The following is a 25,470-nucleotide window of genomic DNA, read 5'->3' on the forward strand; positions in this document are numbered from 1 at the left end:
AAGGTTGAACGATCTTTAAGCAACCAGATATTGAATAAAGTTGACCAGATAAGAAACAGGGAGATCTGCAATAGTTACAATGTAAACTCATTAAATGATGCAATTTTCCATACCGGGGCGGTCAGTCTGTCAGTTCTGGGCTAAAACCTCTGCAGGGTTGGAATGAGATATACTGTATTTTTCAGAGTAAGACGCACCCTTTTCTTTCCTAAAAGAGGCTGAAAATTCAGGTGTTTTATACTCTCCCCCCCAAGCTTTTTTGTCCAGCCCTAACTAGGTGCTAACAATCTTCCCACCTCTTACCTTACAACTCTTACCTTACTCTTTGCAAAGAATGTTTTCCAAACCCTGTCTTCGTTGGATTTTTTTATTGCTCTACTTGCTCTGAATGTTTCTTTCCAGTCCTAACCAGGTGCTAACAATGTTCCCAGATCTTGCAAACTCTTTCATTGTTACTCTTTACGAAGAATGTTTTCCAAGCCCTAAGTCTTTGCAGGTTTTTTTTTCATTGCTTTAACTTGCTCCAAATGTTTCTTTCCAGCCCTAACCAGGTGCTAACTCTTACCCGCTTGCAAGCTCTTTCGTTGTTACTCTCTATGAATAAGGTTTTTTTAAAGCCCTAACCAGGGGATAAAATTATGTGCTGAAGCTGACCAGACTAAGGACGCTAGCCAGATGAATATCTCATAAGCCGATTCTTTTCCCTATTTTCCTCCCTAAATACTATGGTGCCTCTTACACTCCAGTGTGTCTTATACTCCAAAAATATGGTAGTTTTCAGTTTTTGACTAGTTCGGGAAGAAGGGGAAAGGGAGGGGAGGAGGAGAAAGGATGGGGGGGGGGGAGAAAAATGGGAAAAATGGGAGGGGGGAAGACGAGAAAAGGAGGGACAAGAGAAGCAGTGAGAAGGGAAAGGAAAGGTGGAAGAGGAAGGAGAGGGAAGGAAAGAAGGAGGAGGAAGAAAGAAAGAAAGAAAGAAAGAAAGAAAGAAAGAAAGAAAGAAAGAGGGAGGGAGAAGACTTTTTTCCTCTTCAAATTCAGAATCTGTAAGAGATCAAGGGGTAGAAGCAGCAGTGAAATCCTCTGTAGTCTGCTACCGGTTCTGTGAGTCTGTCACTGAGCATGTGCTTTGCACTAAAAAAGGAACATTTTGAAGCCTTCCGAGTCTGCAAAAGTAAGTAGAACAGCGAGGGGGGAAAATTCACTGTGCCACATTGCCTAGAAAGCAGGAAATCTGTCAATTCTATTTATTTATTATTTGGATTTGTATGCCGCCCCTCTCCGAAGACTCGGGGCGGCTCACAACAAGTGTAAAACAAATCATAAATAATCCAATTAATTAAAATATTTAAAGATTTAAAAAAAACCCATATACTAACAGACACACACACAGGCATACCATGTATAAATTAAATGTGCCCAGGGGGAGATGTTTAGTTCCCCCATGCCTGACAGCAAAGGTGGGTTTTGAGGAGTTTACGGAAGGCAGGAAGAGTAGGGGCAGTTCTGATCTCCGGGGGGAGTTGGTTCCAGAGAGTCGGTGCCGCCACAGAGAAGGCTCTCCCCCTGGGGCCCGCCAACCGACATTGTTTAGTTGACGGGACCCGGAGGAGGCCCACTCTGTGGGACCTAATCGGTCGCTGGGATTCGTGCGGCAGAAGGCGGTCTCGGAGATATTCTGGTCCGATGCCATGAAGGGCTTTATAGGTCATAACCAACACTTTGAATTGTGACCGGAAACTGATCGGCAGCCAATGCAGACTGCGGAGTGATGGTGAAACATGGGCATACCTGGGTAAGCCCATGACTGCTCTCGCAGCTGCTTTCTAGCTAATATAAATCACACATCACAGCTGATTGTTGTCCAACTGACAGTCAGAAATACTGGTTCGCGCAAACCTGTAACATTTTTTAAAATTATTATTGGTTCAGGAGAACTAGTCCGAACTGGTAAAATTTCACCACTGGGTAGAAGTTTAATGAAACATTTGTCTGGTTTATAATACTGCTGCCGATCATATGTGAAGATGTCAAGAAAAAAGCCTGTTTTCTATGACGATATTCAAATTATACAGCCTGCTTACTTTGGGTCAGTGATTCTCAGAATTTCTCTGCAGAGGCGACCAATAAAAGTAACGGATTCATCTGTAGGCGCAAATTTGGGTATTGGAATGTGGGTGGATTGGTAGATGCTTTGCCAGTCTTGAATCTGAAAGACACACACAATGAAATCATTCTCAACTATCCCCGACTATACACACAATGGCCCGTTTCCAAACCAGTCAGGATGTTTTTCAAGACCACAGCATCCTAGCGTTGTCTATCGATGGTGTTGGATTCAGGCAGTGAAGGGCTCCCCGTCTCCAGGACTACTGGAATGTTCCCGGTGACCAGGGTGTGTGTGTGTTGATGCAAGATTCGGCTTCTGCGCAGGCGCTTGAAGCCAAATCTTGTGTGAGGACATGCACGAGAACGAGATTTCGACAATTTTCACCAATATTTCGGTTTCCACGCATATACAGAAGTAAAAAACCAGTGAAAATCGCCAAAATCTCACTGTCTGTGGTGGCGCTGGCTCTCTGGAACCAGCTATCCCCAGAGATCTGCACCGCCCCCACCCTCCTAGCCTTCTGGTCTCACAGAGTTGTCCTTCTCCGGGTCCCGTCTGCCGGGACCCAGGGGAAGAGCCTTCTCTGTGACAGCCCCAGCCCTCTGGAATCAACTCCCCCCGGAGATTCGAATTGCCCCCTCCCTCCCCGTCTTCCGCAAGATGTTAAAGACCCATTATGTTGCCAGGCTGACTTGAGAATGGTATGATTCTGTAGTACTGATTGTTTTTTAATATTAAGGGATTTTAACTTCAATTCAGTTCAATTCAATTTATTAGATTTGTATGCCGCCCCTCTCCGAAGACTCGGGGCGGCTCACAACAACAATAAAAACAATATAACAATGGAACAAATCTAATAATAAAATTACATTAGAAAACCCCAACAATTTAAAAACCATACAACACATACGTACCAAACATAAAATATAAGAAAGCCTGGGGGAGATGTCTTAATTTCCCCATGCCTGGCGATATAGGTGGGTCTTGAGTAACTTGTGAAAGAAAAGGAGGGTAGGGGCCGTTCTAATCTCCGGGGGGAGTTGATTCCAGAGGACCGGGGCCGCCACAGAGAATGCTCTTCCCCTGGGGCCCGCCAAACGACATTGTTTGGTCAACGGGACCTGGAGAAGGCCAACTCTGTGATACCTTATTGGCCGCTGGGATTCGTGCGGTAGAAGGTATTAGATTTATATCACTGTTTATTGTATTTTATTATTGTTGTGAGCTGCCCTGAGTCCTTGGAGAGGGGTAGCAAACAAATCTAATAAATTATTATTATAAATTATTATAAATTACTACTACTACTACTACTACTACTATTATTATTATTATTATTATTATTATTATTATTATTATTATTATATTTGTATGCCACCCTTCTCTGAAAACTCGGGACTTTGCCAGCAGGCCTGGGGCTATCAAGTTATAGCATTCTGCTCCGGCCTAGAAATGATGAATGTTTTGGAATGGGGTTTTACTGTTCTATATGGTTTTATTGTGTACACCACCCAGAATGTGTCAGCAGTTGGGCAGCCTATAAATTCAACTGAATGAATGAATGAATGAATGAATGAATGAATGAATGAATGAATTAATTAATTAATTAATTTGTGGACTCGACGCTCTCAGAGCTTTATTGTTTTTCTGCAGACACTTCATTACCTGATTAGGTAACATCATCAGTGCTAGAAGGGAGTGGTGTTCTCTCTCTGCAAAACACTTGTATATAAACAGACAGCAAACTCCACTGCCTTCTAGCATTGGTGATGCTACCTAGTTGGGTCATGAAGCATCTGAAAGAAACCAATCAGGCTCAGAGAGCATCAAGGACACTGTAGTGTATCCCTGAACTACAAATGTGTTTTTTTTTTTAATGTTTGATACCTTTGTCCTTAAGAAGTTGTTGCATTCCTGCTCCACATTGTAATTAATAATCCGGGAGACTTCCTCCTGCCAGATCTTTAATCCACAGATGTTGACGTAGTCCTGGATGTACTCAAAGGAACGGTGGAACCCATCCATTGTGGCTGCCATATCTTTCAGTTTGGGCATGAGCTCGCTGGGCTGTGGAAATAGGGAAGATCAAAAGAGACATCAGAAGGATATTCGCCATCTTTGCTTTTTTAAAATTTGTTATTTCTCCATTCAGGGATGTTTAGGTGTATAATTTCATTGTATTAGGTTGGAAGACATTCTGGGAAAGGTATTAGAAGGCTGAAGAGGATTACACATTACTACTAACACCTACTAACAATGATTATAATTACTATACTTTCTTTTTTCTTTTACATATAAAATACATTTACTATATTATGCATATACTCCTCCTATTACTTTTCCACAAAAAGTCGTCCCTGAAAACGTCTGCGTCACACGCAGATCCTTCTCTTCTTTTCTACATTCTTTCTTTTCTTTTATTCATTTTCTTATTTTTTCCCCTTTCCACGTATCTTTTTTTCTGTAAATTTGATATCTCTTTCTTTTCACTCTTTAAATTTAGAAAATAGTCTCATCAATTTGTTATTAGCTAATATATATTAACATGAGATGTAACATTTATTATTAAAACCTAAGAAAATTCTTGATAATACTAAGGATATTGTTTATCTACTGTTTATTTACAATGTTTAAGAAATACAACACTGTTATCAAGAATTACATGTATTATAATTTACAACTTACAATGTATAATCGTATTACAGTGTTCCCTCGATTTTCGCGGGTTCAAACTTCGCGAATAGCCTATACCACGGTTTTTCAAAAAATATTAATTAAAAAATACTTCGCGGTTTCCCCCCCTGTACCACGGTTTTTCCCATCCAATGACGTCATACTTCATCACCAAACTAACAATTTTTGGAAATCAGTAACAAAAAAAATAATTATTGTTAATAAATAATTATGTTTATAAATATCAGGATCACTAAGTGCCTTATTCAATGGTGAGTACCAGTAATAATGGTGAGTAAATGGTTGTTAAGGGAATGGGAAATGGTAATTTAGGGGTTTAAAGTGTTAAGGGAAGGCTTGTGATACTGTCCATAGCCAAAAATAGTGTATTTACTTCCGCATCTCTACTTTGCGGAAATTAGACTTTCGCGGGTGGTCTCGGAACGCATCCCCCGCGGAAATCGAGGGAACACTGTACTTACCTGAACCGCTTGATTTCATATTTCCCTTCCCTATCCCCCCCCAACCCACCTTTTTTTCTGTATATTCCTTCCTACCCTCCACTACCCTTTCCCTTTTTCCTTTTTTCCTATATTTACAAATAAAGTATATATATATATATTTTAAAAAGAAGGCTGAAGAGGAAGTGGAAAGGGAGTAAGAGGAGGAGAGAGAGGCTGAGGTGTGAAGGGAAAGCAGGAAGGAGGAGGAAAGAGAGAAAGAGGGAAGGGAACTTAAGAAGAGGAAATAGAAAGGGAAAAAGAGAAGGAGATAGAGGTTAAGGAGGAATGAAGGGAAAGTAGGTAGGAGGAAGAAAGAGAAAGAAAGAAAGAAGGAGAAGTGCAAAAGAGAATAGTTAAAAGGGCAGACTAGGGTTAGCTAAGGAAGAAAAATAAATTAAGAAATTGGCTTATGAACAATGGATAAAAATGTGATTACACTGGGATTAACGGTGACAAAATAAATAGAATTTAAATGACTATTAGATTTGATTTGTTTATTTTTTGATCAATGGGAATTTTCATTTCAACGGGAATTTTTATTTGTGATGCTGATTGGTTTTTGAATATTAGATATTAATTAATGAGATGAGCTTTGAGTTAATTATATCATAGTTTGATATGCTTGATTTGTGAAATAAATTTTAAGATGATAGATTAGTAATATGAGAAGGAAAGATATAATGTAATGAATAGGCACTGGAAGAAGTTAATGTGTTTTTTGCCATTGGAATTTGAGTAACTTTAATCTTTTTATTTTCTTCCCCCCCCCCCCCCCAATACTGTTATTGTTATGGTTAGAAATAAGGCATGAAATAGTTGATATGAATTAAGTGTTAATGTTTGAAGATAAGTAAATTTGTTTTTTGTTCTTAAAGGGCAATTATTATGAATAAGGGATAAGACATATGTACAGTGGTACCTCGAGATACGAGTTTAATTCGTTCCGGACCTGGGCTCTTAAGTCGAGCAGCTCTTATCTCGAACGACTTTTCCCCATAGGAATTAATGTAAATAATTTTAATTGGTTCCAGCCCTCAAAAAACTCACAAAGTTAGTCTAAATTATGCAGAAAGACATGTTTTTAATGAAGAAATGTACATGTACATATAAATGAATAATGAAGTTTCTTTCACTTAACTTGTAAACTTTCTTAAACTTTTAAATTTACATATGTTCAACTTCTCTGCCACCCAATCCTGTAGGACAGAGGTCCCCAACCCTTTTTGCACCAGGGACCGGCTTTAAGCGATCAAGAGAGGAATGGGTGAATGAATGGACGGAGGGTGGGAAGGAAGGAAGGAAAGAGGGAAGGGACAGGAACAGAGGAAGGAAGCAAGGAAACTTATGAAAGGGGAGAGTAAGAGAGGAATGAGTGAAGGGAGGGAGGGAGGGAAGAAGGTGGGAAGGAGAAAGAAAAGAAGAAATAGAGGAAGGGAAGGTAAAAGAGAGAAAGAAAAAGAGCAAGAAAGAAAGAAAGAAAGAAAGAAAGAAAGAAAGGGGGAAGGGACAGGAACAGAGGAAGGAAGCAAGGAAACTTATGAAAGGGGAGAGTAAGAGAGGAATGAGTGAAGGGAGGGAGGGAAGAAGGTGGGAAGGAGAAAGAAAAGAAGAAATAGAGGAAGGGAAGGTAAAAGAGAGAAAGAAAAAGAGCAAGAAAGAAAGCTGCAAGCACCCCCCCGAGCCCCCCAGGCCGGCTGCAACCTTTTAAAACACGCGCGCCGCTTCGCAGCTGTCTCCTGAAGCCGAACGCGGAAGTTAGCGTTTGGCTTCAGGAGACAGCTCCTTGGCGCTTGTATCTCGAATTTGGGCTTGTAAGTAGAACAAAAATATCTCTCCCCTCCCAGCTCTTATCTCGAGTTGCTCTTAAGTAGAGCAGCTCTTATGTCGGGGTTCCACTGTATAAGATAAATGAGGATATATGGAAATGATTGAAGCATCATGGCCTAAATTTGTTAGATGAGAAAAAATGGTCTACAGAAATTTACCAGTTAACAGTGTCTTAAATTTGAATAAGAAAACGGAAAAAGAAAATTGTAATCCAGGTTATAAAATTAAAAGGAGGTAGCATGAGATAAATGATATACAGTAATCCCTCGCTACTTCGCGGTTCATCTGTTGCGGATTCGCTACTTCACGGGTTTTCAAAGGGGGCTTATTAAATCCATTGAAAATTTTAAATCCATTAAAAATTCATAAAATTCTTCTACAGTACTACTGTTCTCTATTAAAGAAACTGGTAAGATATCACATGTAGGTCCAGCTGAGAAACATTATAGAACGACTGTTTAATGCAAAGGGTGGGTTTTAAAAGTCCAAATACTCATTAAATACATAAAAAAATATATTTCCTCTACTTCACGGAAATTTGTTTTTCACGGGTGGTCTTGGAACGCATCCCCCGCGAAAAACAAGGGATCACTATATACCAAAAAGAAAACAGATATGAATTATTGTACTGTATTGAAGATTGATTGAATGCATGTTTGTTTGTGGAGACACCGCATGGTGGTCTGTGAAGAATTAAAAAAAAAATACTAAAGAAAAAAAAAGGAAATTAAATCCCAACCATGGTCATAAATTGAGGACTACCTGTAGATGCTTCTATTCAAGAACTTCCTCCCCCATCTCTTTTCCGTGAAACTTACTCCCACCCTTCCAAGGAGAAAACTATTTCACCATTACAAGGTGGAGTTAATGAAAGGTTGCTCGGTTGTTATGGCTCCAAATATTTTTAAAATGTATTTACAAGCTGGAATACTCCTGCCCTACCCTCTTTTTCAAGAATTGCCCATAAATCCAAATAGAATTTGAGGTTGTGTGATGGGTGAAACCTCTCTTTCATGAATATCTCTTTCACACATGCCTTGTGTGTGACCAATCACACGTGGTCAATAAAAAATTCCAATGAAGCTGTAGGAAGAAGCATTTAATTTCTAAAAGGTGAACAAGGAAGAATGAGAACTTTATTGTAACTGTTGGTGTGATAACAAAGAGAATAGAATAATATAATTCTTCATTGGCCAAGTGTGATTGGACACACAAGTAATTTGACTTTTGGTGCAGATGCTCTCAGTGTATATAAAAGAAAAGATACATTCAAGAATCGTAAGGTATAACAATTAGGTAGCAATAATGTGATCCCTTTATATAGAGCGCTGGTGAGACCACATTTGGAGTACTGTGTTCAGTTCTGGAGACCTCACCTACAAAAAGATATTGACAAAATTGAACGGGTCCAAAGACGGGCTACAAGAATGGTGGAAGGTCTTAAGCATAAAATGGATCAGGAAAGACTTAATGAACTCAATCTGTATAGTCTGGAGGACAGAAGGAAAAGGGGGGACATGATCGAAACATTTAAATATGTTAAAGGGTTAAATAAGGTTCAGGAGGGAAGTGTTTTTAATAGGAAAGTGAACGCAAGAACAAGGGGACACAATCTGAAGTTAGTTGGGGGAAAGATCAAAAGCAATGTGAGAAAATATTATTTTACTGAAAGAGTAGTAGATCCTTGGAACAAACTTCCAGCAGACGTTGTTGGTAAATCCACAGTAACTGAATTTAAACATGCCTGGGATAAACATATATCCATTGTAAGATAAAATACAGGAATTAGTATAAGGGCAGACTAGATGGACCATGAGGTCTTTTTCTGCCGTCAGTCTTCTATGTTTCTATAAGCAATCAGTAAACAATATCAATATAAATCGTAAGAATACAAGCTATCAAGTTGCAATCATGTAGTCATAAGTGGGAGGAGATGGGTGATAGGAATGATGAGAAGACTAATAGTAATAGTAATGCAGCCTTAGTGAATAGTTTGACAGTAGTGAGGGAAGTTTGTTTAGCAGAGTGATGGCATTCGGGGAAAAACTGTTCTTGTGTCTAGTCGTCTTGGTGTTCAGTGCTCTATAGCGTAGTTTTGAGGACAGAAGTTGAAACAGTTTATGTCCAGGATGTGAGTGGTCTGTAGATATTTTCACATCCCTCTTTTTGACCCATTAAATATACAGGTCCTCAATGGAAGGCAGGTTGGTTGCAATTGTTTTTTCTGCAGTTCTAACTATCCTCTGAAGTCTGTGTCGGTGTTGTTGGGTTGCAGAACCAAACCAGACAGTAATAGAGGTGCAGAGCTAGGCTAAATTGAAACTAGATCATCTTGTACCTTTGCTCTAGGGTTGAAGGTGAGCCCTCGGTGTAGGGCAAAAGCCACACGTTTGACCAGCTCCTTTCTAATTCCATCTTCAAGTAACTGCTTTGGGTCAACCTAGAAAACCCGTAGAAGAGAGAAATCATAATGTGCCAATACATTTTCTTCACGTGCTTTTTTCTATTTGTTGGCTAAGTCATTCCCACTCTTTCCTGTGCTATGGCTGAATTAACAGTTTATTATTATTATTATTATTATTATTATTATTACTACTACTACTACGACTAGTAGTACTACTACTACTACTATTACTATATTTGTATTCTCCGAAAACTCAGGGCATCTCACAGAATAAATATAGAAACAAAGCGTACAAAACAAATCTAATACATTAAAAAACTACAGCTAAAAACCCTATGTATTACTCAATCAGACAATCCAATCACACCATGCATCACATGTATTGGTCAGGGTTGCAAGATCTAATTGCCCCAGGCCTTAAGACTCTTGTGGAAGGCGAGGAGGGTGGTGGCAGTACGAATCTCTGGGGGGAGACGATTCCAGAGGGCCAGCCCCCCCCCCCCCCCCCAGAGAAGGCTCTTCCCCTAGGCCCCGCCAAACAACATTGCCTGGTTGACGGGACCTGGAGAAGGCCAAATCTGTGGGACCTAACCGGCTGCTGGGATTTATGTGGCAGAGGGCAGAGGAAGATAAGCAGTTATGGGTTCCTGTCAGTACGGGCCACTCTATAGAGTGGTAGTGAAAATGGAGCTGTCCGTACAGCTCTACATGACCGGTGGGCAGGTGCACACGCCGTGTGAGATTTGGCTTCTGCACATGCACAGGAAACCAAATCTCGCGTGAGGATACTCGCGTGCGTGAGATTTCGTTGATTTTTGGTGGTTTTTTGCTTCCGTGCATGCGCAGAAGCAAAGAAGTCATCAAAATTGGTGAAATTTCTCTCGCGTGAACATCCTTGCATGAGATTTCGCTTCCTGTGCATGTGCAAAGCTGAATCTCGCGCCGATGCATGTGCGCCCGCCCACCGGCATCGGTGGCAATGGGGAACCTTTGCCTAAAGATAAGGTCATCTCCAAGGGAGGAAATCTTTGCAGAACAGCTACATCCTCAATATTCTGGTAGCAGGTGCTCCTATTCTGTTGACCATGGAGGACCTAGGAAGGCCCCTTTGAATATTATGTGGTAGCTATAACTGCAAGGAATAATCCAGGCAATGACTCGGAGTCCATTTATTTATCTTTAATTTATTATTATTTTATTAATTGGACTTTTATGCCACCCCTCTTGGAGAATCGGGGCGGCTCACAACATATAATAAAACAATGTATAGCATCCTAAATCCAATTAATTAAATATAAAATCTGAAAAAACCCCAAACCTTAAAAAACAATCATTCCAGGACAATGATTCCAGAGGGCCAGGGCCCCCACAGAGAAGGCTCTTCCCCTAGGTCCCACCAAACGACATTGTCTGGTTGATGGGACCCGGAGAGGGCCGACTATGTGGGACCTGATCAGTCGCGGCAGAAGACAGTCCCAGAGTTATTCCGGCCTGATGCCATGTAGGGCTTTATAGGTCAGAAACATACGTAGGAATACCCCTTGAAAAATGGCCTTCAAGCTGTTATTCCTTCATGTGATGCTACTGTGTCTTTTTCACATGGCCCCCACGTATCCCCAAATTCATGAAACGTAACTAGACCAACCGACAGGTTTCTAGATTTTCTTGTCCACCCCAATGGAAAAACCTTACCTTGATGATGCCAACCAATGTTGTTTTCATCATCAGGATTCCTTCTGTGAAAATGGAGATGGCGTGTGTAAGCTTAGCAACCTTTGAGAAAGAAAGGATGGGTTGGTCATTAGAAGGAACCTCCAGAGCACTGGGCAGGTGGAAAGAACATCATTAATTAATAAATATTAATTAATTCGACCTCTATGTCGCCCAATCCCAATCGGACCCATTGATAAAGAAGCTGTTTTCTTCTTTTACCACGTGGAATTTTTTCTTCTTATCCCAAAGGCAACTGGACTTTCTGGTTTTTCTTTGAAGATGTTTCGCTTCTCATCCAAGAAAGTTCTTCAACTCTTTTTTAGAGCTGAAGAAGCACCTTGGATGAGAAGCGGAACATCTTCAAGGAAAAAAGAAAGTGCAGTATGTTAAGTGTTAAGGAGTGTGCAGAGTAACCCTTGAGTTAGCAAGGATGTACAGAGCAAAAGTGGAGGTGGCAGATACCCAGCTGATAGCCCAAAGATACAAGTAGTAATTCTGATAACCAGATACATTAAGTGTATAAATATTATTTACTTTGGCAAATAGCTTAGTCAAGAACAACCCTAGTCATACACAATTATATCAGTCAGTACTCTCAATACATATACAATACTGTATAAGCCTTACGTACAAAATACATTAAACCATCATTTGAACACACAGTTCTACAATATGGTCACACAGACAAATCTAGGAGAGAGAAAGAGAGAGAGAGAGGGAGGGAGAGAGAGAGAGGGAGGGAGTGAGGGAGAGAGAGAGAGGGAGGGAGAGAGAGAGGGAAGGAGGGAGAGAGAGGGAGGGAGGCGGAGGGAGGGAGAGAGGAAGGGAGAGAGGGAGGGAGAGAGATGGAGGGAGGGGGAGAGGGAGGGGGAGAGAGAGGGAGGGAGGGAGGGAGGGGGAGAGAGAGAGAGAGAGAGGGAGGGAGCGCTTCTGGCTCCCTCTTATGGTTAACTGCAACACTAACTCTTAAAGCTATAGTGCTATAATTCACTTAAACATACATTGATAGTTTGTTTATATATTGCCAAACTCAACCAGTTATGTACATAGTACTAACACAGTTGCCTTTAGAAAAAGCACTTTTGGGACAACTATGACCTGGATGTCTTAAGGAATCTCTATAGACATTTTTTCTCCTTGGTTTCTTGTTTTAAATAACATAATAATAATAATAATAATAATAATAATAATAATAATAATAATAATTTATTAGATTTGTATGCTGCCCCTCTCCAAAGACTGCCCAGCTGTCACTTCCTTAGGATAAGAGGGGTAGAAAGAAACTTTCACTTTTCCTGATAAATATTCATTCCTTATTACAGATGATTTACTACTATGATATACTATTGTTGTTGTTGTTATTATTATTATTATATGCTTCAAGTCATCTCCCTGCAGCTTCTATTCTGGAGTCTTGGAACATATTTTTACAATCCGACCAATCAGGCATTTGCAGTGGGGGTGTCCCTCTGACCTTCCTGCCAATCAGCTTCAAGCTCTGTTGGGAGAATTGGCACTAGACTTATGGTTGGGGGGTCACCACAACATGAGGAACTTTATTAAGCATTTCACGGCATTAGAAAGGTTGAGAACCACTGATTTACAGCTTCAGCTGAAATGAGAAAGTCCCAGATCTCCACCCTTCCTGGAAAGCTTACCTGCCTCTTAAAAAGCTGACTATTGGATACAAAACTGAGATAGATCAATGATCTATTCTGAATATCAGAGCTTATTCATGCACATAGCTCTCATAAAAGCATCAATCCTCATTCTCTCTTTGATTTGCAGGAAAACATTCATTTGAATCTATAAAATGTCATCTGGTCTGGATAGTATCAATAAAGGAGAATATTTGTAGCTCAGGGTTCAAATGAGGGTGTCCTTGGTGTTCTCTGAGCTTGATTCAGAGGATACCAAGGATCTTTCATGGTCTGGGGTAGGCAAAGTTGGCTCTTCTATGACTTGTGGACTCCAGTTCCCAGAATTCCTAAGCCAGTCATGCTAGCTCAGGAATTCTGGGAGTTGAAGTCCACATGTCATAGAAGAGCCAACTTTGCCTACCCCAGGTCTGGGTGGTTTAATAAAACCTTAGGAAAAAACAATAGGAATTGGCTATGTCCATCCAAATCCTACCACTTGAAGGCATCTGGCTGGCTTTGGTGACAAACAAATCTGAGCGTGAGTCTGTAAAATTCACAACCAATTCCAGAAGTTGCACCTAATCCCTCTAACCCTGTGAACTTTGATGCACCTCGTAGCGTGGTCCAAGTTGAGCATAATCTCGCAGCTTGTCCTTGTCCAAGCGAGTTGGCACCTCAATGATGTCATGAGTCTGCAGTTTTATAATCTTCAGGAGAGAAGTGAACATGCTTTCCGGAATGATCTGTAAAACCTTTTCTCAGAAAAGCAACATAAAACAAATGCAAAAACATTGATTAGTGAAACAGTAGTTCCTTTAAGCAGTGGTTCTCAACCTGGGGGTCGGGACCTCTTTGGGGGTGGAATGACCATTCCACAGGGGTTGCTATTAGCATGGGAAAAGACACATTTCCCATGGTGTTAGGAACTAAAGTTTTTATCATGGTGCCTTGGAACATATTTTTACAAACTGACCAATCAGGCGTTTACAGTGGGGGTGTCCCTCTGACTTTTCTGCCAATCAGCTTAAAGCTCTGTTGGGAGAACTGGTGCTAGACTTATGGTTGGGGGTCACCACAACATGAGGAACTGTATTAAGGGGTCATTAGAAAGGTTGAGAACCACTGCTTTAAGGGGTGTGACAATTCTCTAGTTTTTAGCATAACAGTGAAGCATCTCACTGAAGTTGCATGGAGAGAGATGTGAATTAGCAAAAGTTATATTTTGTTACCTGCCGATAAAGCCTTTCTTCATATTTTTTTTTTTGGGGGGGGGGGTAATCATAAATGTTCAGTGCCATTGTAATTTAAAACAGTCGCTGAACAAACCGTCATTAAGTGAGGACTACTTGTACACCAAACTGTCTTTCTAGTAACCACAAAGATAGGTGTGATCTATCCCAACAGGATATATAATAAACTGTTCAATATTGTTTAGAATTTGGTGTGTGTGTTTACTACCTTCCCTTTCTTTTTTAGATTTCCCTTAGAAACATAGAAACATAGAAGACTGATGGCAGAAAAAGACCTCATGGTCCATCTAGTCTGCCCTTATACTATTTCCTGTTTTATCTTACAATGGATATATGTTTATCCCAGGCATGTTTAGTAAAATAATATTTTCTCAAATCAACACCTCTAACAGCCGAGTCACCCACAAGAAAACGTGTCCTCTTTTTATTTCTACTAACTGCACTTGATGGTTTGGTGACACTATGCACAACTACTCTTTACCCAAATTGGCAGCTTTAAGACTCGTGGACTTCAACTCCCCAAAATGAGGAAAATAGAAGGGAAGAATATTACATATATTCACTGCCTTTATAATTTACAAAGGTTAAGAGTGGCTGTGGATTTTGCCTCCCAAGGACAATTCCATCTGTCCGTCCATCACCCTGGGGGGGGGGAATTATTGACCCCCTCGGAGAGGGTCCGCAACTTGGGCGTCCTCCTCGATCCACAGCTCACATTAGAGAACCATCTTTCATCTGTGGCGAGGGGGGCGTTTGCCCAGGTTCGCCTGGTACACCAGTTGCGGCCCTATCTGGACTGGGACTCACTGCTCACAATCACTCATGCCCTCATCACCTCGAGGTTCGACTACTGTAATGCTCTCTACATGGGGCTACCTTTGAAAAGTGTTCGGAAACTTCAGATCGTGCAGAATGCAGCTGCGAGAGCAGTCATGGGCTTACCTATGTATGCCCATGTTTCACCAACACTCCGCAGTCTGCATTGGTTGCCGATCAATTTCCGGTCACAATTCAAAGTGTTGGTTACGACCTTTAAAGCCCTTCATGGCACTGGACCAGAATATCTCCGAGACCGCCTTCTGCCGCACGAATCCCAGCGACCGATTAGGTCCCACAGAGTGGGCCTTCTCTGGGTTCCGTCAACTAAACAATGTCGGTTGGTGGGCCCCAGGGGAAGAGCCTTCTCTGTGGCAGCCCCGACTCTCTGGAACCAACTCCCCCCAGAGATTAGAACTGCCCCTACCCTCCTTGCCTTTCGTAAACTCCTTAAAACCCACCTTTGTCGTCAGGCATGGGGGAACTGAGACATCTCCCCTGGGCATATACAATTTATGCATGGTATGTTTGTGTGTATGTTTGCTTAGTAAATGGGGTTTTAAAAATATTTTAAACTATAATTTAGATTTGTCATGAATTGTTGCATTCTGTTGTGAGCCACCCCGAGTCTGCGGAGAGGGGCGGCATACAAATCTAAATAATAAATAAATAAAATAAAAATAAAATAAAACCCATAGGTCTTCAAACTTGGCAGTTTCAACTCCCAGAATTCTCTAGCCAGCATATCCCCCCAAAGTGACCCTGGCTCACCTTTCTCACATAGGACACCAGCTCTCCAGAATAATACTGTGATACACTGAGAAGATCAGGACTGTTTGCTTGGTTGATGCGAAGAAGCGGCATGTCAAGAGCTGAAGCCAGCTGGAAATAAGTGAGACAGAGATATAATGGAACTGGAAAAGGTACAAAAAAGGGCAACAAGAATGATCAAGGAAATGGAGCTCCTCCCTTATGAAACCAGATTGCAATGCCTTGGTCTTTTCAGCCTTGAAAGACGGCGTTTAAGGGGTGACTTGATTGAAGTGTATAAAATCATGCATGGTGTAGGAAAGGTGGATAGAGAAAAATATTTTCTCTATCCCACAATACTAGGACAAGGGGGCACTTCCTAAAGCTCATAGGTAAGAAAGTGAGGACAAATAAAGGGAAATGTTTCTTCACCCAGAGGGTCCTTGGTTTATGGAATTCACTTCCAGAAGAGGTCGTGACAGCTGTCAGCCTTGATAGCTTCAAGGCAGGATTAGACAGATTCATGGATGCCAAGTGTATCGGTGGTTATTGAAACGGAAGTCCATGTTCGGCCTCTATGTTGGGTGAGGCAGGCAGGATTCCCTTGAGTACCATTTGTTGGGGGTCAAGGGAAAGGGAGGGTTTTGCCTTCTCTTTCTACTCAAGGTCCCAATGTACAACTGGTGGGCCACTGTGTGACACAGAATGCTGGACTCAATGGGCTTTGGCCTGATTCAGCGTGGCTCTTCTTATGTTCTTATGTAGATATGTCAGTAAGGTTCCCAGATATAAATAAGGTATAAGATAATGTTTTTTCTTGCTAGTGGCTTTAGTGCAATGAGTGAATCTAGGCACTGTGCCTTATAAATCATGGTTTGTGGCTTAATCTACTATATAAACTCAGCCAATTGAAGCTTATTTAACAAAACATGGGTAAGCAAGGTTTGTTTTTGCTGTGTAAACTGAGCCTCACACACTTCCATGCACAAGAGTGAAAATAATGACGATGTAAGTGGAAAGTATCTTGAATCACGTAGATGCTTGGTTATTTTTCAAAGCCTAATTCCATTCTGGAAATATGCGCAAATAAAATGGATTAGTTCTTTATGGTCTTGGAAACCCAATCTGTAAACTTGAGAGAAAGGATTTGAAGAGGGGAGAAAATTTTATTTATCTTATTTTATTTATTTGTTAGATTTATAGGTCACCTTTCTCCTTGCGGACTCAGGACGGCTTATAAGAATAAGATATAACAAAGATAAAATAATGCAGCAATGAAAAATTAAGAAAAATAAAAAAACCTGTATAAAACCAATCAAACCAACCCTCCAAAATGATTCCCAACCTGACCTCCCAAAACTTCACACTGGAGCTGTTGTACTGTTAGATTAACCAATCTAACAGGAGAGGGGCGGCATACAAATCTAATAAATTATTGTTGTTGTTGTTATGATAATGGTGATGATGATGATGTCAGTACAACACAGCAAACGAGATCACTATGCTGGATTTCGTATTTCATCACCAGTCGGGCGCTTCCCAAGCACCTAGGACTGCGTGATGTAGCGGCGAATTATGTGTGCCAATCCCAGTAAAGCGGCCTTTTGCAATTGACAGATGGAGATTTTGTCAATTCCGATGGTTTTCAAATGTCCGCTGAGATCCTTTGGTACTGCGCCCAGCATGCCAAGTACCACTGAGACCACTTTCACTGGCTTAGGCCAGAGTCGTTGCAGCTTGATTTTTAGATCTTCATATTTCACTAATTTCTCTAGCTGCTTCTCCTCAATTCTGCTGTCTCCTGGGATTGCGATGTCGATGATCCATACTTTCTTTTTCTCCACGATCACAATGTCTGGTGTGTTATGCTTCAGAATTCGGTCAGTCTGAAGTCGGAAGTCCCACAGTAGTTTTGTGGGACTTCCGACTTCAGTTTTGTGCGGAAGTCCCACAATAATAATAATAATAATAATTATTATTATTATTAACTCACCTTTAAAAAGGTGGCCCGGAGTTTGGTTACCATAGATGGGCTGACTCTTATACTTTCCTGCATGATAGAGGTGAAACTGGGGAGGGAAGGAGAAATAAAGTCATGATCAGTGAAACCAAGATTCCAGGACACAGGTGTGAGAAAATATTTTTGTGGCCCTTTGAAAATTGCCAAAAACGAGTGGTGTGATTTTCTGCTCCACTTAGAAAGATGCACCACAAAAATTAGTGTAAGGACTAAAACAGATTTAACATGCTTTGTATGTATGTATGGTATGTTTGTACGTATGTCTGCTTAATAATGGGTTTTTAAAAATATTTTAAATTGTAAATTATTAGATTTGTTATGAACTGTTTTATTCTGTTGTGAGCCGCCCCGAGTCTACGGAGAGGGGCGGCATACAAATCTAATAAGTAAGTAAGTAAGTAAGTAAGTAAGTAAGTAAGTAAGTAAGTAAGTAAGTAAGTAAGTAAATGCTTAAGACAACATGATTAATGGCAATTGGTTGATATTTATAATGGTTGCAGTGTCCAGGGGTCACATGATCACTTTTTGTGACCTTCTGACGAGCAAAGTAGATAGAACCGGGGTGGCGAAGATTAGAGTGAAGCACTGCAGGCTACTTCAGCTAACTGCTAGCTGTAGTCCAGCAGTTCAAATCTCACCACCGGCTCAAGGTTGACTTATCCTTCCATCCTTCCGAGGTGGTGTCAGGCCTTTCCTAGAATACAGCTCACCTGTATGGGGCCCACATTGCATATCTGACATCAAATACAATTGAGAGAGTCCAGAAATATTTCACAAGAAGAGTCCTTCACTCCTCCTCCCAAAACAAAATACCTTACTCCGCCAAACTTGAAATTCTCTGATTAGACAACTTACAACTCTGATGTCTCCATTCCGACTTAAATATGGTTCATAAAATCATATACCAAAATGTCCTACCTGTTAGCGACTTCTTCACCTTCAACCGCAACAACACACGAGCACATAATAGATTTAAACTAAATGTCAGGTGATTAGGAAAATGCTAGACTGCGCTAAATTAAGCAAATTAACTTATGAATTACAGAATAAACAAAATAAGAACTACTACAAAGTGTGGGAGAAACTGTACAATTGGATAGAAAAAATAAGAAGAAAGGGAATTAGTATTAAAGGAAAAACTAAGTAATAAAAACAGAGTCGTAAAACACTCATTAATAAGTAAATTATCATGTATGTATAAATGTTTTATGTTGTTTGTATGTTTGTTGGAAAAAAATAAAAACAAATGGGAAAAAAAATAAACTAAATGTCAACCGCTCCAAACTAGAATGCAAAAAATATGACTGCAGCAACAAAATGCTCTACCTTTCCACTCCTAACCCCAAAATCTTCAACATTAGATCATCTACAATTGACCTCTCCCCCTTTCTAAGAGGTCTGTAAGGGGCGTGCATAAGCGCACCATTGTGCCTACCATCCCTGTCCTACGGTCTTTTTTTATCATTACTTTTTATCATTACTTTTCTAATGTTATGCTTATACAAATTACCATCCTATAATTGTTTGACAAATATGTAAATAAATAAATAAGATTGTTGGGGGCAATATCCTGATTCTGTAAACCAGTGTTTTTCAACCAGTGTGACGTGGCACACTAGTGTGCCGCGAGACATGGTCAGGTGTGCCGCGAAGCTCAGAGAGAGAAAGAAAACAAGAGAGGGAAAAGAGAGAGAGAGAAAGAAAGAGAAAGAGAGAGAGAAAGCAAGCAAGAGAAAGAGAAAGAAAGAGAGAGAGAGAAAGAAAGCAAGAGAGAGAGAAAGAGAACAAGAGAGAAAGAAAGCAAGAGAGAGAGAGAGAGAAAGAGGGAGGGAAGGTGGGAGAGAGAAAGACATAGAGGGAGGTTAGGGAGGGAGAGAGAAAGAGAGCAAAAAAGAGGAAAGAAGGAAGAGAGAAAGAAAGAGGGATGGAGAGAGAGAGAAAAAAAGAGGAAGGGAGAGAAAGAGGGAGGGAGAGAGAAATAGAGTGAAAGGGAGGAAGAGAGAGATATTTTTTGTCCAAACTTTTTTTAGCCGCCCCCGCCCGCCCCCCACACACACACTCAATGTGCCCCATGGTTTTGTAAATGTAAAAATGTGCCGCGGCTCAAAAAAGGTTGAAAATCACTGCTGTAAACCACTTAGAAAGAGTTGTAAAACCACTATGAAGCGGTATATAAGTCTAAATGCTATTACTATTGCTAAAGTGGATGGGGAAACCAGATTCACTTGAAAGTCGTATTTAATAGCTTAATTGCTGCGATATTCACTTAAACAATGGTGGCAGGAAAGGTCGTAAAATTGGACATAACTCACTCCACAAATGTCTCACTGAGTAACATAAATTTTGGGCTCAACTGGGTTCATATGTCGAGGACTGGCTGTAATCAGTTCTGACAAGAAGAATTCAGAATGAACTGTTTTATGTATGTATGTATGTATGTATGTATGTATGTATGTATGTATGTATGTATTTATTTATTTATTTATTTATTTATTTATTACATTTGTATGCCGCCCCTCTCCGCAGACTCGGGGCGGCTAACAACAGTAAAAAGACAATATAAACAAATCTAATATTAAAAGTAATTTAAAAAACCCCAATTTAAAGAACCAATCATACATACAGACATACCATGCCTGTATGTATGATTTGTATGCCGCCCCGAGTTTTCGGAGAGGGGCGGCATACAAATCCAAATAATAAATAATAATAAATAAATAAATTTTATAAGCCTAGGGGGAAGGGAATATCTCAATTCCCCCATGCCTGACGACAGAGGTGGGTTTATATATATCAACATTATATTATGAATAGTTTCTTTTTATTAAAGATATATATAATTTTTTATTAGCTATGTGACAAAATATTAAAATTTAGATAAAAGAGATTTTATTATTGTTTGCATTGAGGTAATGTAAATTTTTATACTAAGATGGAAAGGAAGAATTTTTATTTAGATTTTTAAGAATTGACAACGTAATAGAAATTTTTAGATGAGGACTGATAAGAGCCTCCATTGAGTGAGTAATAACAAAAGAAAAGTTTATATATGATTGATTTTAAGCATTGTTGTTGTATTTATAACTATATACAGTGGTACCTTGGTTCTCGAACGCCTTGGTTGTCGTACATTTCGGATACCGAACAAAATTTTCGGCAAAATTTTGCTTCGGTATCTGAACAAAAATTCGGATACCGAACAGCCACAGAAAATTTTGTTTATTATCCGAAATGCTACAAGATTTGAGGGGACGGGGTGAGATGGAATGGGAGTCGGAATCCGACACGCCCATCCTGGCCGCCCACTTAACAGCCTCCCAGTCTCTAGTCTAAGCGCTCCAAGCTGTAGGAAGGGTGGGGGCGGCTGTAATACCAGCAGCTTCGGGGGGCTCCTTTCCTCAATGGTTCATCTTGTTACCTGTAGGCAGCTGCACCAACTTTCTCTTTCCTGGCGGCAGCGACGATGGTGGCGGCGGCTTTCCATCGAGCAGCAGCAGCACCAGGAACGTCACATGAGGAAGGGAAGCCGCTGATGTTCCCGGAGCTGCTCGATGGAAAGCCGCCGTCGCCGCCGCCGGGAAGGAGAAAGTTGGTGCAGCTGCCTACAGGTAACAAGACGAACCACTGAGGAAAGGAGCCCCCCCGAAACTGCCGGTATTGCAGCCGCCCCCACCCTTCCTACAGCTTGGAGTACTTAGACTATAGAGCTCCTCAGATCTTTATCCCATAGGAAATAAAGGAAATAGGGGCTGGGAACCAATTAAATCCATTTCCATTATTTCCTATGGGATAAATTAATTTGGTACTCGACCAAATCGGTTCTCGACCACACTTCCGGAACGAATTGTGGTCAAGAACCGAGGTACCACTGTATTGTTTTATGGTGGAGAAAATAAAAATGTTATACCGTAAAAAAGAAGAATTCAGAATGCCTCTGTACTGTCATACCTGTCGATGAGCTGCCAAGCGTAGGAAAGGTCCCCTACGATCTGCATGGTGATTAAAACCTCTTCTTTAATGTTGATGGTCCGGATCATTTGATGGAGAAACTTACGAGAGTCTGCGAGAAACTGGCAAACATGAAGGTTGGACTCCAGCTGGTGAAATTCCTGGACCTGCACGAAGCATTTGAATGCAATTCATTCCCTGGCAAGGTTTTCAATCGTATTGTTCCACCAAGAAAATATTTATAGGCGAGGAACTCCCTACTCACCTCTTCCAGCGCTTGGATCAACTGCACCGTTTTCCTGCCTGCTGCAGTGGAGTCGTTATAATTCAGAGACATGATTTGCTTGGAGATTTCTCTAAACCAGGCTTGCAGATTTTCTTTTTTAAAAAAAAAAATATATATTTTTATTATTTTCAAAAAGGACAAACAAAGACATACAACATTAAATATTTAAGGAGCTGCCATTGCTCCGCTTGTCGTAGAAGTCTAACTAATACAGAATATAAAAAACCCTAACTGTTACCAGATCTATGCAGAAATACCACACATGTGAATTACATTCTTATTGAATTTAATTCTATATTTTTAATATTAAACTTATTAATTGAATTTCTTTATATTTTTAAATGTTACATACATACATACATACATACATATATATAAAGAGATAAATAAAATATTAGTAATACAGAAAAAGAGAAGGTAAACACTTCTAAGTTAGTTATAATATAAACTATTTAATTCTATCTTATAATTCTTCAAATAATCATTTATTCTTATATATTTAATTTTTAATTCTATTTTTAAAATTCCACCAATCATATACTTTGTCCCATATTTTATAAAATTCTGTTTCAGTTTGATTATTCAGACGTTTAGTCATCATGTCTAGTTCTGCACATTCTTTTTGCAGATTTTCTGTTCAGGCAGGCAAAGGAATAAAAGGGATCACTTTAGGGTGGCAGGTATGACTCTCAATGCCCCTGAAATTCTCCTATACTCTCAGTCTACAAATATTGCATTTCCAAATATTGACTAAAAAAGCAAAAAATAGAATGATTGTTTTCTTTCATTTGCAAACATTATTATTATTATTATTATTATTATTATTATTATTATTATTAATTAGATTTGTATGCCGCCCCTCTCTGCAGACTCGGGGCGGCTCACAGCAATAAGAACAATACAGTGTTCCCTCGATTTTCGCGGGGGATGCGTTCCAAGACCGCCCGCGAAAGTCGAATTTCCGCGAAGTAGAGATGCGGAAGTAAATACTCTTCATGCTAAAAGGTTTTGTGTTTCAGCTTACCATTTTTCTCCACTCTGGTTAGTGGCTTCACTCCTGAAAAGACATCCGCCAGTTCAGCCATCCGTTCGGATCCTTCTGTTTTATAGCTCTCCCACTTGGTTTGCTTTTCTGACAACATTTGTTTGAACATCTAGTGGAAACACAGACGTTTCTTAGATTTAGAAACATAGAAACATAGAAGTTTGACGGCAGAAAAAGACCTCATGGTCCATCTAGTCTGCCCTTATACTATTTTCTGTATTTTATCTTAGGATGGATATATGTTTATCCCAGGCATGTTTAAATTCAGTTACTGTGGATTTATCTACCACGTCTGCTGGAAGTTTGTTCCAAGGATCTACTACTCTTTCAGTAAAATAATATTTTCTCATGTTGCTTTTGATCTTTCCCCCAACTAACTTCAGATTGTGTCCCCTTGTTCTTGTGTTCACTTTCCTATTAAAACACTTCCCTCCTGGACCTTATTTAACCCTTTAACATATTTAAATGTTTCGATCATGTCCCCCCTTTTCCTTCTGTCCTCCAGACTATACAGATTGAGTTCATTAAATCTTTCCTGATACGTTTTATGCTGAAGACCTTCCACCATTCTTGTAGCTCGTCTTTGGACCCGTTCAATTTTGTCAATATCTTTTTGTAGGTGAGGTCTCCAGAACTGAACACAGTATTCCAAATGTGGTCTCACCAGCACTCTATATAGCGGGATCATAATCTCCCTCTTCCTGCTTGTTATACCTCTAGCTATGCAGCCAAGCATCCTATTTGTTTTCCTACCGCCCGACCACACTGCTCACCCATTTTGAGACTGTCTGAAATCACTACCCCTAAATCCTTTTCTTCTGAAGTTTTTGCTAACACAGAACTGCCAATACAATACTCAGATTGAGGATTCCTTTTCCCCAAGTGCATTATTTTACATTTGGAAACATTAAACTGCAGTTTCCATTGCTTTGACCATTTATCTAGTAAAGCTAAATCATTTACCATATTACAGACGCCTTATTTTATGAATTTTTCCTTCAAGGGTTTTAAAGAAAACAAAAGAACTTACGAAGCTGTTTCTCTGGGTTCTCGCAGTGATACATCGATGACCCAAGAGAACAATTGGCCTGATACTCTAAATCAGTGGTTCCCAACCTTTTTTTTTGGCCATGCCCCACCTAAGGATATCTAAAATCCTGATGCCCCCTCCGTGATATATATAATTCTTACTATTTAAAAGGTGAACTCCTAACTCACACAGAGGAATCCTAAAAGGCCATTAACTTGGTTTAAAAAAGGTTCCAATTGGTCCCATTAAAAATCAACATGTTGGGAACCAGGGCTCTAAATAAATAGCTAAATCGCATAAAATCTGAATTTTCAAGTGTTATTATTTTGGAACGACCCACAGCTTCTTATGCACTGTGCCACACTCCATCCCATCTCATAAATGAGCCCCCAGATATAATTATTACCTCTTTCAAAATGAATTCAAACTGGGCTGTATCCAGGAGGAGTTGGAAAAGGATCTTGGGGTTGAATCTGGAGTCAGTGAGAACTTGGTCTTTTATCTGGCGTAAGCGCTTGTTGTTTGGATCATAAGCTGGGGAGGGAAGGAAATAAAGGCCGTGTTTTATTTTACTATTTTTAAACAGAGGTAGCAAATTATTTTAAATCATTATTGTAAGTGAATTTGTCCCAAGGGTACTTTTTTCAACAGGCAAATGGACTTTCTGTTGTTGTTTTTTTGAAGATGTTTCGCTTCTCAGCCAAGAACTTTCTTCAGCTTGGACCGGATGGTGGGAAACCGTTTCCCCCCATTTCTCATCATTCAGTCAGAGCTGAAGAAGCTTCTTGGATGAGAAGCAAAACATCTTCAAAATAAACCCAACACAAAACCCAGTCACCTCTTGAATAAAGCACCTTTGCAACAACCAGGACCTGGATGACTGAGAATCTCCATAGATATCATCATCATCATCATCATCATCATCATTATTATTAATTAGATTTCTATGCCGCCCCTCTCTGTAGACTCGGGGCGGCTCACAACAATAATAACACAATATATAACAAATCTAATAATTAAAAGTCACTAAAAACCCCTTATTAAAAAGAAAACATACACACAAATATACCATACATAAACTGTATAGGCCCGGGCGAGATGTCTCAGTTCCCCTAGGCCTGGCGGCAGAGGTGGGTTTTAAGAAGTTTACGAAAGACAAGGAGGGTGGGGGCAATTCTAATCTCCGGGGGGAGCTGGTTCCAGAGGGTCGGGGCCGCCACAGAGAAGGCTCTTCCCCTGGGTCCCGCCAGACGACATTGTTTAGTCGATGGGACCCAGAGAAGGCCAACTCTGTGGGACCTAACCAGTCGCTGGGATTCGTGCGGCAGAAGGCGGTCTCGGAGATATTCTGGCCCGATGCCATGAAGGGCTTTAGGTTTAAGTGAATTTGCATTAAGTTCATTCAATAGCTGGAAGAAGTAAAGGGTATAACGGGCCAGAACACACAGTTGGGGTTGA

The 25,470-nt window shown here is 40.3% G+C and overlaps 1 protein-coding gene across 2 annotated transcripts in view; it reads right to left on the reverse strand.

The window, feature by feature from the left end:
• Window positions 1-25,470, reverse strand: part of WASHC5 (WASH complex subunit 5) — a 69,857-nt gene that overhangs the window by 20,399 nt on the left and 23,988 nt on the right. For both annotated transcript variants that reach the window (XM_070748291.1, XM_070748292.1), the window contains 11 exons: window positions 24,419-24,546; window positions 22,962-23,091; window positions 21,917-22,029; window positions 21,652-21,818; window positions 17,677-17,752; window positions 15,705-15,815; window positions 13,479-13,619; window positions 11,207-11,287; window positions 9,449-9,550; window positions 3,995-4,174; window positions 2,085-2,209 (listed from right to left, as the gene is read on the reverse strand). In XM_070748291.1, the coding sequence (XP_070604392.1) occupies window positions 2,085-2,209; window positions 3,995-4,174; window positions 9,449-9,550; window positions 11,207-11,287; window positions 13,479-13,619; window positions 15,705-15,815; window positions 17,677-17,752; window positions 21,652-21,818; window positions 21,917-22,029; window positions 22,962-23,091; window positions 24,419-24,546 (1,354 nt within the window). The remainder of the gene's footprint in view (window positions 1-2,084; window positions 2,210-3,994; window positions 4,175-9,448; window positions 9,551-11,206; window positions 11,288-13,478; window positions 13,620-15,704; window positions 15,816-17,676; window positions 17,753-21,651; window positions 21,819-21,916; window positions 22,030-22,961; window positions 23,092-24,418; window positions 24,547-25,470) is intronic.

The sequence above is a fragment of the Erythrolamprus reginae genome, chromosome 3, assembly GCF_031021105.1.
Source record: "Erythrolamprus reginae isolate rEryReg1 chromosome 3, rEryReg1.hap1, whole genome shotgun sequence".
Classification (NCBI taxonomy): Eukaryota; Metazoa; Chordata; class Lepidosauria; order Squamata; family Dipsadidae; genus Erythrolamprus; species Erythrolamprus reginae.